General features: G+C 41.9%; 1 protein-coding gene across 1 annotated transcript in view; it reads right to left on the bottom strand.

The window, feature by feature from the left end:
* Nucleotides 1–15,956, bottom strand: part of Thada (THADA armadillo repeat containing) — a 294,790-nt gene that overhangs the window by 158,843 nt on the left and 119,991 nt on the right. Inside the window, exons 27-28 of the mRNA XM_021652847.2 lie at nt 8,339–8,428; nt 5,818–5,949 (exon numbers count right to left, since the gene is read on the bottom strand). Of these exons, the coding sequence (XP_021508522.1) occupies nt 5,818–5,949; nt 8,339–8,428 (222 nt within the window). The remainder of the gene's footprint in view (nt 1–5,817; nt 5,950–8,338; nt 8,429–15,956) is intronic.

The raw sequence follows: 15,956 nt of genomic DNA, 5'->3' as shown, positions 1-15,956 counted from the left end.
TATGGCCAACATATGATCAGTTTTCCTCAAACACTTTCATTGCTGGGCAAGCCAGTACGAGGAAGTCTACTCATGCCTTTGATGGAGAACACTGCCTTTCACAAAACTCTTCTTTGTCTTAAGAGTTGCCATCTCTCGTACTTTCCCACTGGGAGGGAAAATGACAAATGATGTGCCTTCTGCCATATGGCAGCCTCTCCAGTACGTAAAGAGCCTTACCATGTTGCCTCTACCCAGTCTTCCCCAGTCTAACTGCTTCCGGATGTCGCGCTTCCTTCACATGGTGGTTGCTGCCCCAGATAAATATTAGCCTACCAATGACCCTCTTAAAATGGAATCTCAGAACAGAACAATAAACGGAATCATTTAGCCTAGCCTGACCCACGGAGTTGAGGAGGACGATAGCAAAGCTCTGCTCTCTGAGAGCGTCAGTGCATCACACTGCTCCAATATTCACTGAAACTGCTCCCTGAGATGTTCACATACTACATTTTATAGATGTAATTTTAGCTTAAAAATCCAAACATGGTACATATATCCAGTCTCAAGCCAGCAATACAGTTTTCTAAGGTTACCTGGGATATATATTTAAAAAGTACTTAACCTTTTACTATAAGGGTCCCAAGGATTGAACTCAGGTCATCTGTTAGGCTTGGTGGCAAAGACCTTTACCTGATGAGTTAATTTGCTAGTCTATTTTTAATCATGGGCTATACCACACACACATAAACAAAATAAACAACAAAAAAAGAGTATAGGGACTAATATAACAGTCAACTATTTGCCTAGTGCCAGCATTAAAAAAGAAAATACACATCATAAATAAAATTTCAGCTCCGAGTTCATGGCTTTACAATTGCCCCATCCCCCAAGCCACACTGAGGTAACGGTGTGAGCCTGGGTTTGCATTTGGTACTCTCAGCCCTAAAGACCTTGCATTTGCAGTCACAGCTGAGCCTGTTTTCACTTAACTAAGGCAAGCGCTGACTGTAGCTGCACATCCCAGCCTAGAAACGCCATCAGGCAATGAGGTGACTCAGACATGACTTACTCTTAGGGAATCCTGGCTGTTCTCAGCAAATAAAGCACAGAGCACTTATGAGTGACACATTTAACGAGCCAGCTGGAATCACTGATATCAATACAACTATGTGGTCATTGAAAAATATGCTTTCCCCTTGCTTTTGAAGACTCCTTTGAAGGCTGCTGGCACAACATTTCCATGTCTCATGGCCACCAAATTGCTGGTATGATTCTGAGCTGACTTTTGAACTGAGTCCGACATCTATTGAGTCCCAGGACATGCTCTCACTCACAGAACACAGCGCACTCTCCCTAGAACCCCACCTTCATCTGGCTTCAGGGTTTTCCTTTCCATTTACTGGCACAGGCATGCCAAAACAAGTGCTAAAAAGACGCTTGCTCTTTCACAGTCTGAACGTTCTCAATCCATGAAATGACAAATGTCTGAGGTGATGCACTTATGCCGACAAGTGCCACACACTTTACCTGTGTACTGAAGAGACACTGCTACCCTGAAAATCAACTACCTACAGTTATTATAGACCAATTTTTAATTTTTTTTCTTTGAAGACAAGAGAAACAAAGTATCTCTATGTAGTCCTGGCTGTCCTGGAACTTTCTATGTAGACGGTTGGCCTCAAACTAACAAGAGATTCTCCTGCCTCTGCCTACCAAGTTCTAGGATTAAAGGCGTGGTGCCACCATGTCCGGCCGTAAAAGTATCTTTTTCTATTCTTCTCCTATCTTAGACTATTAACCTCTTCCTCTCTCTAGAAACCCTTAACACATAACCCCAGGAGCACTACTGTAAGCAGGACATTTTAACCCCATTACACTGAGGCTCTCTAGTCTTGTCATGTTAGTATGGAGGGCTCCCCTTTCCATGTCTGGCTTCATTATAGCTGCATGAGTTTCAACAAAAAGCCAGTACCTTGCTGCTTCTTCTATCCTTATCTATTTAGGCTTTTCTCCTATGTCCCTATATCCTGTAGCAGGGTACTACAAGGCAGACTTTTACAGGGTTCTGTAAAGGACAGCAAGAAAGGAGTTTGTAATCTAGGAAGATCAAGGCTCATGAAGCCATAGAGGACCAACATAACATTCAGTCCAAGAGATTAACTTGATTGAAACTTGTTTGAAAGGGAAACAAATCAGAATATAAGCAAATGTCAAAGCACAGATTAGAACAGAGGACTCCTCAAAGCCCAGGTAAAACATGGAATCCAGCTGAGGCTCCTTTCTATATAGACTATGACCTGTGGCTCCAGTAATACAGGACCGGAAGGCCTTAAGTACTTCAAAGATACACAGATCTGCTCACACCCAAAGTTTTGACTTCAAGCTAGTTTCATTTTTACATTACTCAATTTAACTCGGTGCCCAAATTTGGACTAGGAGGGCAAAGTACCACAAGACAACATGGTTGTAGTTTCTCAGCATGGAAGCAGATTGCAGATTAAGCTGAGGAGCAAACACTGAGCATTACAGTACAGTACAATAGTGAGGAATGACAAGGAAAGAGTGCTCTGCACGTTGGAAAGAGGGAAGCAATCAGAGCTGAGGACACAAGAGAGGGAGCAGGTGAAGACTTCTACGATGGAGTGCTGGAGCCACTCTGCTTGCCTCTTTTGTCTCTAGAAAGGAAATATTGCCCTCTACTTATCTAAAAGGATTCTGGGAGTCAGAGCAGGTACAAATAATATGTATGGATACATGGCATGTACTTCAGCTGGAAGTCCTGAGTTCAATCCCAAGCACTGCATAATTTTGGCATAAAATAGGCACATGCCTATTATTTGGGTGCTTGGGAAGTAGAGGCAAGAGGATCAGAAGTTCAAGGTCATCTCTGGCTACCCACTGAGTTTGGGAAAGTCTGGGCAGAATGAGAACCCATCCCAAAACAATAAAATAAAATAAAATAAAATCACAAACAAACAAACAGCAAACAAAAAACAAAAGCAATGTAATGTATAGACTAAAGGAGAGATCCTGGCACAAGACTCTCAAATGAAATAGAAACACATTACTACTTCCTGTAAGAGCCACAATAGCCCAGCATAGAAGAAAAGCTGCTTTGCTTTAAAACCTGGAGAAGGTGCAACAGGATCATCCGTGTTATGAATTCAAGGGAAACAAGACCAGAGTCAATATTATTTCCCAAAGCTTACTAGGACCAACTCTTAAGTTTTTCTATTTCCACCTTCCTTTTTAATAAGACTGGTGCAATGCTAAGGTTCCATGAAAGATTTTTTTTAAAAGATTTATTTATGTATTAATTATGTATACAGTATTCTGTCTGCATGGGTGCCATGCAGACCAGAAGAGGGCACCAGATTTCATTACAGATGGTTTTTTTGTGGTTGCTGGGAATTTAATTCAGACCGTTTGGAAGAACTGTCAGTGCTCTTAACCTCTGAGCCATCTCTCCAGCCCTCCATGAAAGATTTTTAAATACATGAAACATGCACTTCCCTATTCTTTGACTGTTGACTAGATGTTCATATCGCAACGTGAGATGTCCCCCACATAAGTCTCTATGCATGATTTCTATAAGTACATATTTGTTAGTTGTGTTTAGTATTTGTCAGAGAAAACAAGCAAGCAGATTTCACTTAAAAAAATAAGAAAAATGAGTAAACTGATTTCAGAAGATAGGTACTGAAATTAATTTAAAATAAGCTGGGAGAAGGGGCTGCTGAGGGAGAGAGGGGTATTTTACAAGTGGTCCCCTGAAGAGTGAAGTGCAGGGAGGAGATTCCCCCCAGTCAGTGAGGTGCTGAGCTCCCAGGTTTATAGCAGGAGGAGGCATTTATCCCACAGTGAGTGCACATTAGTCCAGCACAGAAAAAAATGCTCTGAACAAGTGTCACAACTAGAAGTAGCAGGGCACACATAGAATCAGGTCTCTTCAGTCCGGGCCTTTGCTCTGTCAAAGACTCCACACTCATGGTTCTAGGATGCTATTAGGTGGTTTCCTATACTTTCTCAGTGGAAGCTTGAAACTTGCTGGTGAAAGGGAACTGAAAGACTCCTGTGTTCCACAGAGCTAGCTGAAAGAGGAGGCAGGGTTATTACATACACCTGGAAAAGGAGGCAGGCTTAGCTCATCTCGGTGGGAGCAGTCTTTCTTTGGAGGGGAGCAATGTTTAGGCTCAGGCTCACAAGGGTGATGGGGAGCAACTGTGAACATTTTCTGCAAACACTGTCACCATCCCCACGACGGCAAGAGGAAGGCTTTGCCATCACTGAGCCTCACACAGGTAAAGTTTGCCATTCCCATGGGTCTGAGGTACTGGTGTCATTGATATGGGGATGCCTATGTCAACAACACACACTCACTAAGGATTTTACTGCTCTCTATAATCTGGTTTCAGAGTAACATATAAATGTATAATGTATTACTATATATTCTATATTACGGTAATCTTTGAATATCTCTCAATACAGCATAAACTCAGATTATATATATGTGTGTAGGTCCAGTTGGAAGGATATTTTCAATGCAGCAACTTCCTGCTTCTAGGAGCAAGAGCTAACAGGATGTTTAGTGAAAGCCTCTGCAAAGTGATGCTCTCAACACTGACGACGAGGGTCCGCAGCACGTCTTGACTTGTAATCATACTGATTCTCCGCTTGTACCTTCCCCCCTGTATCAACTTTCTGAAATCATTGCTTAGCCATTGCCCCCTCCCCCTTACACGCAAGTGGTCATAAAAGAAAACACTTTTAAGGCTCTTGAAAGTAAAATCTACCACCCAAATTTCTAAGATGAATCACCAAGTGCTGGATGAGGTAGACTGTAACTTTGTACATCAGGAAACAAAAACCAGTCTAAGTGAGTCATCTCTGTGATCAAAGATAACACAGCCACAGCCCCAGGCTTGGTGGCAAACACATGGCCGCAGCAAACACATGGCCGCAGCGATCACACGTCAGAATCTTGTGTTTAATGTTTTCTCACATGGAAATGCGTAAGTCAGCTATGTGAGACCAGGAAGCGGAACCCGAGTGCCACACAAATAATAAACACACTCTCTCAAGTTTGTGTTCTTATACTGCTTCACCAAGTCCACTTCAATTTTTGGTAGATACATTAAAGGCACCAATTAGTCAAGAAGAAGTAGGATAAAAGCTGTTAATAATATGAGAGCTGCTAAATGCGTTTTAGAGGCTGCACGTTAAGGTACTTAAAATTCAAGAGTGATCAGAAGGTGACAGACACCTCAAAAGAGGTAACAGAGCCTTTGGTGACATGTTCCATAGCAGGGTCACCTGTACCTGGTATGTGTCTACATGCACTTTGGATCTTTTAGGCACCCCAAGTTTAAAAGAGAAGGTTAAGTGGGACCGTGGGCTATGTGGCACCGTCACAGGTGTGCCAGGTCCTGGATGCTCTGAGTCCTCCAGGTGAGAAGCCAGATATCCTGACCTTTTAGACCACAGGACAGGGAATAGGTGCTGTGATCAAGCCTGCGCATCCTACCTGTGTTGGCTGGCCCAATACCATACAATGCAAACCATAGGCGGTGTTTTCTGAAGGGTTGTCTCCGGTCAGCACCACACAGCCACCTGCAGGTCTCCAAGAAAAACACTACCAACACGGTAGTGCTAGTTCCCACACCCACAGGATTAGCCCCTTCCTCCAAATCACTGAAGACCAGTCAGGAACCATGGCAGAAAGTTTTACCAACCTGCTTTCACACAATGGCTCCCTAAGACAATATACTGACTATAATTCTCCAAATAAGAACATGATAAAGCACTCTCCTCGAGTTCCCCACAACACGACACTACCTGATAATGAAAGGCACAAAAGGGGCCAAGCTGAGTGCAGATGAAGTGCCATCCATCGGAGACGGGTAGAGTCTCTCCAGCACCAGGAGTAAGAGGAACATGCTGGGGTGGCGGTCAGGCTCCCTTGGCTCACTGAAAGGAAGGTAAAGTTCACAGGTAAAATATTTCCCTGAAGAAGCCAGGCACTGCTTTCAAACACATCTTGTCACTTCTTTCTCCTCCACTTTAATGTGCTCCAGGAGAAGTCTCTGGCAAGGCAAGGCTTCTGCAACAATCTTCCTCTAAAGCCAGTTAGTCTCAGCAGACCGTGCTGTCCAGGGCAGGAAATATGACGCTTTCCAGTGTGGTGGATTTGAGAAAGCAAGAAGATTCTACCTGCCAAACTCGGAACTAAAGGAAATGTATCATGACAAAAGTAAATTTAATTGATCTAATCACCTCTTCCCATTACAGTTTATATGCACTTACACCAATACAAAGTCTGATGAAAAGAAAAAAATAAAATAAAGGTGGATGTTCTAAGATGTCCATAGTGAAAATTCTACTGTCAGCTATAGAGTAAGAGTGAAAAGAAATGAGAGCATTTCTCTCCACCCCAGGGAGACGCAAAGCCCTTTACAATGGCTCTGCTGTATGCTTCCAAAATTCTTGGTTATTTTTATTCAGGTAGACCAACATCTGATCACAGGTGACCAGATTAGTTCGCCAACTGCTGCAATTTCACAGTGTGAAGCTGCAGCAGCCAGTAATACAAAATAATAAGAATCCATTAAATAAATTTAGTATGTTAACAGATTTTAAAAAATAAGGGGAGGAAATAATTTGTGTGTGTAGGTGGTCAACCTTGGATATCAATCCTCAGAAACTGCCTACCTTGGTCCTTTTAAAACATAAATTAAAAAAATATTATTATTGTGCACATGATGGAGAGGAGATACACATGCCATGACATACATGTGGAGAGCAGAGGACAACTGCTGAGTTGGTATTCTCCTTCCACTTTCAGGTGGGTTTGAGGCATACAAGATAGGTCATCAGGCTCCAGCCATCTTGCCAACCCTACCTTGTCTTTTGAGATGGGATCTCTCAATGGGACCTGGAGCTCACCCAAGAGGTTAGGTTGTCGAGCTAGCAAGCCCTATGGTCCTCTATGTCTGCATCCCCAGGACTAGAATTACAAGTGCACACACCACTACAACAAGCTTTTTATATTGGTATTGGGGACTGAACATAGCTTTTCAGGCTTGCAGGGCAAGCATTTTATTAAAAAGTAAATTTCTTTTTTCATCTCCCTGAGAAAGGATTTCTGTGTAGTCTTGGCTATTCTGGTACTTGCTCTGCAGACCAGACTGGCCTTGGAATCAGCAGTCCACCTGCCTTTGCCTCCTGAGCGCTAGGATTAAAGGCATAAAATTCTTATGTGCACCTGTCTGTGTGCATGTGTAAATAACCATGAAGACCAGAACAGGCTATTAGATTACCAGGGACGGGAATGACAGGCAGTTGTAAGCTGTCTTGACATGGGTGTGGGAACAGAACCCTGAGTTCTGAAAGAGCAGCAAGTGCTCTTAATCACTGAGCCATGTCTGCAGGTGATCTGATGACTTCCTCTGTCCTCCACGGGCACCCATGTGCACTCTTATACTAACATGCAGACAGATATAAACAAAATTAAAACTGAAAAAATGGTGTTTATTAGGCTATATTAAGTATTCATAGGATAGTTTCATATGAAATTTCTCAACCTCTTTCATGCCCTCCTACCTTCTATTTCCATGGCTTTTTTTAGGTGACCCATGAATTTCATTATAGTTGCTTAGGGAAGCATGGGTGAAAGGCTCCTTACAGAATCATGGGAACCTTACCAGTAGATCCTGGAGCCTCATGAGCCCCTTCACCTTGCTTGATATTTGGTTTTTCTTTTTTGAGGCTGGGTCTCTCTCTCTCTCTCTCTCTCTCTCTCTCTCTCTCTCTCTCTCTCGTGTGTGTGTGTGTGTGTGTGTGTGTGTGTGTGCGCGCGCACACACACACTTGTGGAAATCAGAGGACAGTTTTCAAGAGCTGGCTCTCTACTTCCACAAGAGGTCTTGGCAATCAAGCTCAGGCTGCTGGGATCAGCAGTGAGTGCCTCACCCCACTGAGTAAGCTCATCTACTCCAGTGTTTGTTTTTAATTTTATTATCTTATTTTATGTGTACAGGTGTGTACCGTGAGCGCACATCTTTGGGCAGCATTGTAACTGGTGCTTACACGGGACAGAGGAAAGAAGTGCTCCCTGGAACTGGACTTACAGTGCTCTCGGCTGCCAACCCATCACTTTACCACCCCTCCTCCCCCAGTGCTTATTTTCTAGAGAAGGGTCTGGTTATGTAACCCAGGCTGGCCGTAAACTGGGGGCAATCCTCCCTCCATCCTCTGAGGCTGGGATTACAAGCATGAGCCACCCTGTGCAGTCTAAAATCCTGAGTAATAAAATACTTCCCATTGTGACTACACTTCATCCAGTGTATTCTCGCCTTACCTGTCCACTGTATTGGCTACAGTTTCCAACTGTTTGAGAAGAAAGGGATACAGTTCTGGGAAACGAGAGAAAAACTCTCTTCCTGTCATTCTGTGGAGGGAGAAATAAAAGAGAAAGTATTACCTTTTATAAGCTCTGATTTGATAAGAAAGCCCTTGCCTTCCCCTTTTAAAGGAAAACAGCTAGTTAATGAAATAGTTAAAAAGAAAACCTACATCTTACATTTAATAGTCAACACAAATGATGCATAGTTTAATGTGCTTTTGATGCATGGGCTTATCTCCATAATTAAGATGACATACATTTACAGATATTTGATATTAACTTCAGTCAGGGAAGAGATACGGACTGTGAACATGACGGGTTTGCATAACTCATTTGAGCGATGAGGTCAGTCAACAACTGATGGACTGACTCAACTTCAGTGATAAGGATAGGCCTAGAATAAGGTTTCCCAACCTGGGCATCATGTAACTGTGGACCAAGTAATCCTTTAGGGTAGAGGATGCTCTCTTTGCTCCAGGATGGTTGGCAACAGGTGTCTACCCACTAGATGCCGGTAGCACAGGATCCTTCTCTCTAATTGTGATGATGACAGTGCCTCCAAACATTGCCAAACGTATATGGCAAAACGTGGTGACTAATGGCTAAGAACCAGTGCTTTGGGAATAGGCCTGGCAAGGGAGCTTCTATTGGGACCATGCCAGCTTACACCTATAGGGAAGATTACCCTTTCTATATTCACAGAAACTACTCTTTTGTTGTTGTTTGTTTGTTTGTTTTTCAAGACTGGGTTTCTCTGTGTGTAGCTCTGGTTGTCCTGAAATTCACTCTGTAGACCAGGCTGGACTTGAACTCACAGATATCTGCCTGCCTCTGCCTTCCTAGTGCTGGGATTAAAGGCATGTGCCACCACTGCCCAACTATTGAAAGTACTCTTGACCTCAGAGAAGGTGCTAAAAATAGTTGTCAAATTGCAAAGTAGGGCAAAAAGCTCAAACTTAAGAAAGCATTTAGGAAAAAAACCCTGCTCATTAAAGAACGTAAAGGCCTAACTATTAAAGGAATAATCATAACCTGATCACTGCTTCAACTCCAGACGTAACTATTAATGAAGACTCATGTCACAGTTTGTTAAGCAGCAGCATTTCTGCGGGCAGCAAACTGCTCAGATCTATGACGCCAGTCAGCTCACACATACATGCAGATCAACTACTGTCAGGACTCACGATTTCCCATAAAGCTCCTTTCCTAGACAGCCTCTGCCTCTCCAAGCAACCACTGATTGATTTCTGTTACCACAGTTTAGTTTAGTCTATTTTAAACTTTCACAAAAATGTAGTAGTACCTTTTCTAGTTTTTTGTCTTGCTTTTCTCACTTGGCATAAAGTTGTTGAGACTTGTCCACAATACTGGCTACAGCAGCAGTGTGAATCTTTTTCTCCTGAGTAGAATTCCATTGTATGAATACAGAAGTTTGTAATTCATTCTGTTGCCAGACATGGGTACCTTTCATGTGGAAGAGGGGAGTTCTGAATAAAATTGCTAACCTGACACCCTCAAAAAAGATTTTTCTTGATCACATTTTTCATTTCTCTTGGGCTAATGTCTGAGAATAAATGATATGAAATCTGCATACTCTTTAGGAAACCTGTAGCTTTCCAAACAACTCTACGCCATGACTTCATACTGCAATAACATAAAGTAAAGGTTCTGGTGGGCCTCCACCGTATCCATGGCTTGCAGTGGCTTTTATCTTCTCTCCATTTTAGACAACCTTTGATATCTGTGATTTTTGAGTTACATACCCTTGATGGACGAATGGTGCTGAGCAATCTTTCTATGCTTTAGCCAATGTGTGACCTTCTATTCAAATAGTTTTACCCATTTTGCAAACAGGTTGTGTTTTTTCCTACACACACACACACACACACACACACACAGACACCATATACGATTTCCTATTCTGAGTCAACTTACTTTCTTAATGTCTTTAGATAAGAAAATTTTTAAATATTTGATTAAGTCCAATAATTTATCAGTTTTCCTTTCTGTGGTCCATGTATCCTACAACCTAAGAAATTTTTGCCCTCCTTATAGTAAAAAAAAAAAAAAATTTTTTTTTGAAAGACTTATGGTTCGGCCTTTCACACTCAAGTCTATGATCCAGATCCATCTCAGCATTTAGGGCTTGCTGCCTCTCCTTTCCCTCTTATTCCCCTTCCCCATCTTCTTTCTTTTTCCTTTCTTTATTTCCTCCAATTATGTGGGTTCCAGGGATTGCAGGGCAGGAACCTAGAGGCAGGAGCTGATGCAGAGGCCATGGAAGGGTACTGCTTACTAGATAGCTCACATGCCTTTTTCAGTCTATTTTCTTACAGAACTCAGGACCATCAGCCTAGGGATGGCACCATCCACGATCCTCACTGATCACTAATTTATAAAATGCCTTACAGCTGGATCTTAAGAAGGCATTTTCTCAATTGAGGCTCCCTCCTTTCTGATGACTCTAGGTTGTGTCAAGTTGACATAAACTAACCAGGACACTGACCTAGGTTGAAAATTTGAGATTTTGTTCTGACCATTGCTGGCATGATGCTTCAGGCACCTTAGGTGCTACAACTACTGTGTACCTAAGCCCCGGGGTAACTAGACGATTCAAAGTTAATTCTGTTCAATGATCTGAATGCTCTAGTGGTTAAGATGATGTCCACTTGTTAGATGCTGCTGCTTACTTTTCCTAAATAAAGCAGCCATGGAGGAAAAGGTGGAAGCATTCTATAAGAATGACTTGTTCCTCTTCTACATAGCCCTTCAAGACGAACAGTCTTCTTCAAATGGGGTGTGAGAGGAGGAAAGTGAAGTTATAGCTACTGAAATAAGACAAATGATGATGCGGTGGCAGCAACAGAACAACTTTATCACACCTGGAAGAAGAGCGGCTGGCAGCCTGGGAAGTGGAAAAAAGGGAAAAAAGTGACTACACAACTTTCCTCACAAAGGAAGATGCTTCATGTGACTCCTACAACTTGTGACCCCATTAAGCCTAATAATGGTCGTGTCTCTCCTCCCTAGGAGAGGATTCCTTAAACACAACCTGATAGCCTTGTTAAAACACCTGTAAAAGGGTGGCTGGAGAGATGACTCAGTAGTTAAGAGCACTGACTGCTCACCCAGAGGCACAGGTTCAATTTCCTGCACCCACATGGCAACTCACAACTATCTGTAACTCTAGTTCCAGGACACATGACATCCTCACACAGATACACATGCAGGGAAAACACCAAATGCACATCAAGTAAAATAAAAGTAAGTAACAAAGATAAAACATTAAAAAAGTCCATAAAAGCCAATCGCAATGGACCTGGCTCTTGCACTTTACCTAACTCTGCAAACCACATCCTGACAGCCCAGGGCATCTTTCCTTTCTCTGTAAACCTGAGCAGTTACTGTATGCAGCTGGTGGTGTGGGCAAAAGAGGACAGGCAACAACTCCCCCACACTCTCTAAAATAAAAGCCTGCGATCAATGACTCGACAGAACCATGACCTTTAAGGTTTATCAGCCGGGATTTCGGCTTTGCTGGAGGCAATGTCAACACAGACTCCTCAACTGACATACAATAGAGCTCTCCTAAAACTACAGACAAATGCTTTATTTACTTAATACTACACAGTGCATACCCTTGGGATTATACTTACTTCTGAGCAAACGCAAACAGACATTAACTTGCCTCCTTCCTCAAAAGTGATGCCCTGAATAGCACCAGTGGATTTTGTAATCCTCTGAAGACCAGCCAAGAAGATCTGAGATAGGCTACATTTGGTTAGTCACAGAAACTTCCTATGAATAAGTGACCCAACTTTGTAAACCCTGCAGTCAATTACTTCTACTGTGAGAAAGATCACATGGTATAAAATATTTCACGAAGTTCTACCTGGGGTAATCACCAACATGAAGGTCACTTAGGTTTGCTCCAAGACCCATATGCATAGAAAGCTGTCAGTGACTTTGATCTGTGGGTTAAGATAAAGTCTGTATAATCATATATACTCTGGATGAATGCCCAAAGCTAGATGAACAAGTAATCTAGAAAACCATGGAACCTTTTGGTTTGCACCATGTGTGGTGAATATTAAATCTCAGGTGCTCAGGTCTGCAGCTAATGTTAATACTGAAGGTTGTATCCATTTCATTGACAGCTATTTAAATTAATTAAATAATGTATTAGACAAAATGAATGAATGTAGTCCTAATCTGTCAGTCAGATTAATGAAAAGAGCTGACGACAAGGCAATCTCATGGGACTGGGGTTGCAGCTCATATGTAGAGTAAGAACTACTAGAGTAAACTATCCATGAAGCTCTGGATTTGATACCCAGAACCACATAAAACTGCATATATGGGTGCATGCCTATAATCCCAGTACCCTGCAGAAGGATTAGAATTTCAGGGCTATGGCTGGCTACATAGTGAGTTCAAGGCCAGCTTGGAATTCATGAAATCCTGTCTCAAAAGCACCACTACCACTAAAAGAAAGCAGTAAGGGATGGATGTCATTGAGACACAGTTGTCTAGAAATTCGCATGACTTAAATAACTGCACAGCGAGGCAGCACCTGTCCTTTCCTACAAACTCTACTCGAAGAGGCTTACATAATGAAGAGCCCTGGGAGGCATGGTGCCTCACTCTGGACAAAGGACAGAAACGCTCCATGCTCATCACCAAAGCTCTGGCTCCTGTTCCTAGTTCTTCTCTTGTGAAGCGGCCCACAGCAGGCAAGTACCTCATTCCCCTTTAGATCCCCCGTGGTCCCCGGAGCTCAATGTGGGCACAAATTGCTGATTCCTAGCCACTGATATTTGCTAGGGCTGAAAATTAATACTAGACAATTCAATTTTTAAAAATTAGCAATGATGCTGCTATATACCTGTAATCCTAGAACATAGAAAACTGAGACAGGAGGATTGTATGTATTTGAGGCCAATAATACATAGAAAGTCTGTTCCAGACCAGCCAGGTCTACATAGTTAAGTTCTTGTCTCAAAAACAAACAAACAAACAAACAAACAAACAAAAATTATGGAGGGTAAGACACACACACGCACCACCCATGTCATAACCACAACCTATAATATATTTTACCTAAAGAAAAATTAATCTGTATTCATACTTCTAATGCCATTTTACTAGAAGTATGGGAGAGCAACAGAACAAACAAAACAATATTGTAAGAGCACACAAAATTTTGGGCACCACAGAGGAAAACAGCCAAATTCTACTAAAGGTTTACAAAACAAAAGGCTTCCAAGACTAAACCAGTCAAAGAATGAGTTAAAACAGACTAAGCGCAAAGTGCAGAAGGAACCTGATCCCTGGTAAACAAACTACAGAGAGACTGTACAACAGCAAGGGAAGTCTGCAGGTTGAGGAATTAACTTTGTTGGATATGATAATTACACAGTGGTATTTCATCTTAAATTCCTTTAGTTGTGTACACCAAACAAATTTATAGGAAAAATGAGATGGTGCCTACAAGCTCCAGGAAAGTAAAAACTGAGGAACTAACACAGGCAAAATACTGACAGCAGCTAAAGCTGAGTAATGGGTATAACGAGGGACAATTCTTGCCATTGTTAGATAGACTGAAATGTTTAATAAGAAAATATTTTACATTCAAAATAAGAATGCAAGTTACAAAGGGGAGAAGATTAATAATATATCTAAGGATCACTGCTCAGTAACCAGAACATATGAAGAGCTGCAGGGAAACAATCAGTAAGGGAAAACCAGTCAACATAAAATGGCCAAAGCTGTTAAAACAACCTCAGAAGGAAATGCCAGTGCATTTGCCCATATACACTCTCCACTTAACTAACAAACCAGAAGCAGCACATCTGTCCTTCAGAGGGCCTAGTTAAAAACTGCCGGAGCAACCAGCCATTCCCTAGCAGTCTGCTCTCACTCGGGTGAGTTACGAAGACAAGCAGTGTCACTTACAGACCATGTGACTGTGATCTAGAAACTGTCCTGAGAGATAACCTGCTGGGCTCTGCTGGCCACAATGCTGCCAGATAAAAGGGCCTCGGAACGTTAATACTCTATGATGAAAGGCATTATTTTAATTGAATTGAAGCTAATTGTCCCCAACAGCAAATTACCTCATTCAGTTATCTTAGAAAATATTTACTAACCAGTCTGTCCTGGAGGTATAAGGCACATTACCTCAAAGCTACACATTTTGTAAACATTTTGACTAATTGTTTCGTTTCCAGGAGCTGAGTAGTTTGTTTTATTATGTCTTTTTAAAAATACACAGTTATCTCTCAATGTGGGAGGAGGGGCTGGCTCCAGGACCCCTGCAGACAGGAGAATTTATAGAAACAGAGCAGCATAGTCCTTTAAGTCATTTTTATAATACTTGTCATAGCCACACAATACAAATACTTTGTACATATTGTTCTTCTGCACTGTCTAGGGAATAATCATAAGAACAGAAGTCTGACTATGTTCAGAACATACAGTGTTTCTTCCAAATATTACCATCCATGGTTGGTTGCTTTCCTGGATGCAGATCCCACAGATACAAAGAGCTCACAATATTGATACTGTTGTTGTTATTCTAGATGCTATAGGCCAGAAAGCGTCTACTATGTATTATAAAAGCAAAATTTATTTTCTAAAGAGATATTTGACTCTGATAAAACAGGTGTCCTAGTCTAACATTCTTGGCACCCTTACTTTAAGAAAATGTAGTTTCTTATGCCTACAACACACTGAAAGAACTACATATTGGAGCTCTATATACTTGCTTGGAAGTATTCCTAAAACTCTGCATGCACCAGAAGTTCCTAAAGACCGGGCTAAATATTTACATAGTGTGCGCAAAGGATTTATAATATTATCAATGCTTATGCATCATGAAACAGAGCCTCAAGAGGTAGGGGATGAAAGGGGCGAAGTGATAACCTAAGATGCCTAATTCACTCTCCACTCATTGCTGACTAAAGTCACTAAACAATTTCTAGCACCCTGGACCCCAGGTATTGGATGATATGCTAATCCTAGCCTCCAACTTACTGTAGCCGTCTGACTTTCCATGGACACACTGTGTGAGAAACCACCACTTAGAACCATGCCTCACTGTGGAGGGAGGTCAAAGGCTTTGGGATGCAGGTACAGGTCTGTGTCAGAAGCTTATTTTAAAAGGTCAAGATCATGGCACCATTTTAGACTACATCTGAATCTTCTGTAAATTCTGGAACATAAGAGGCTTATCTCTCATTTGCTACACAACAGAAACTACCATGTAAATGTATTTTCCCCATTAAATGGCAAATAACTGCACAAAATTAATTGCTTCCTACTGATTCCTCGGAGAAAAAAACATAAATTCTTTAGCCTGATGGCTGACTTAGCTTTCTAGACATTTCTTTCTTTTCCACCTTTATGACTAGCCATAGGAAATGTTCTTTAGTGCCATCGACACTCTATGCTCTTTCTAGTCTACATTTTGCAGAAAATGTTGACCTCACTGGGAATACATCCCCCCAGTTACCACCTCTGTGCCAGGCTAGTTCCAGATAACCCTTCTGCTTTTGACTGAGGCAAGTTTCTT

This window comes from Meriones unguiculatus, chromosome 1 (genome assembly GCF_030254825.1).
Source record: "Meriones unguiculatus strain TT.TT164.6M chromosome 1, Bangor_MerUng_6.1, whole genome shotgun sequence".
In the NCBI taxonomy this organism is placed as follows: Eukaryota; Metazoa; Chordata; class Mammalia; order Rodentia; family Muridae; genus Meriones; species Meriones unguiculatus.
This window is presented reverse-complemented; position numbering and strand designations above follow the sequence as displayed.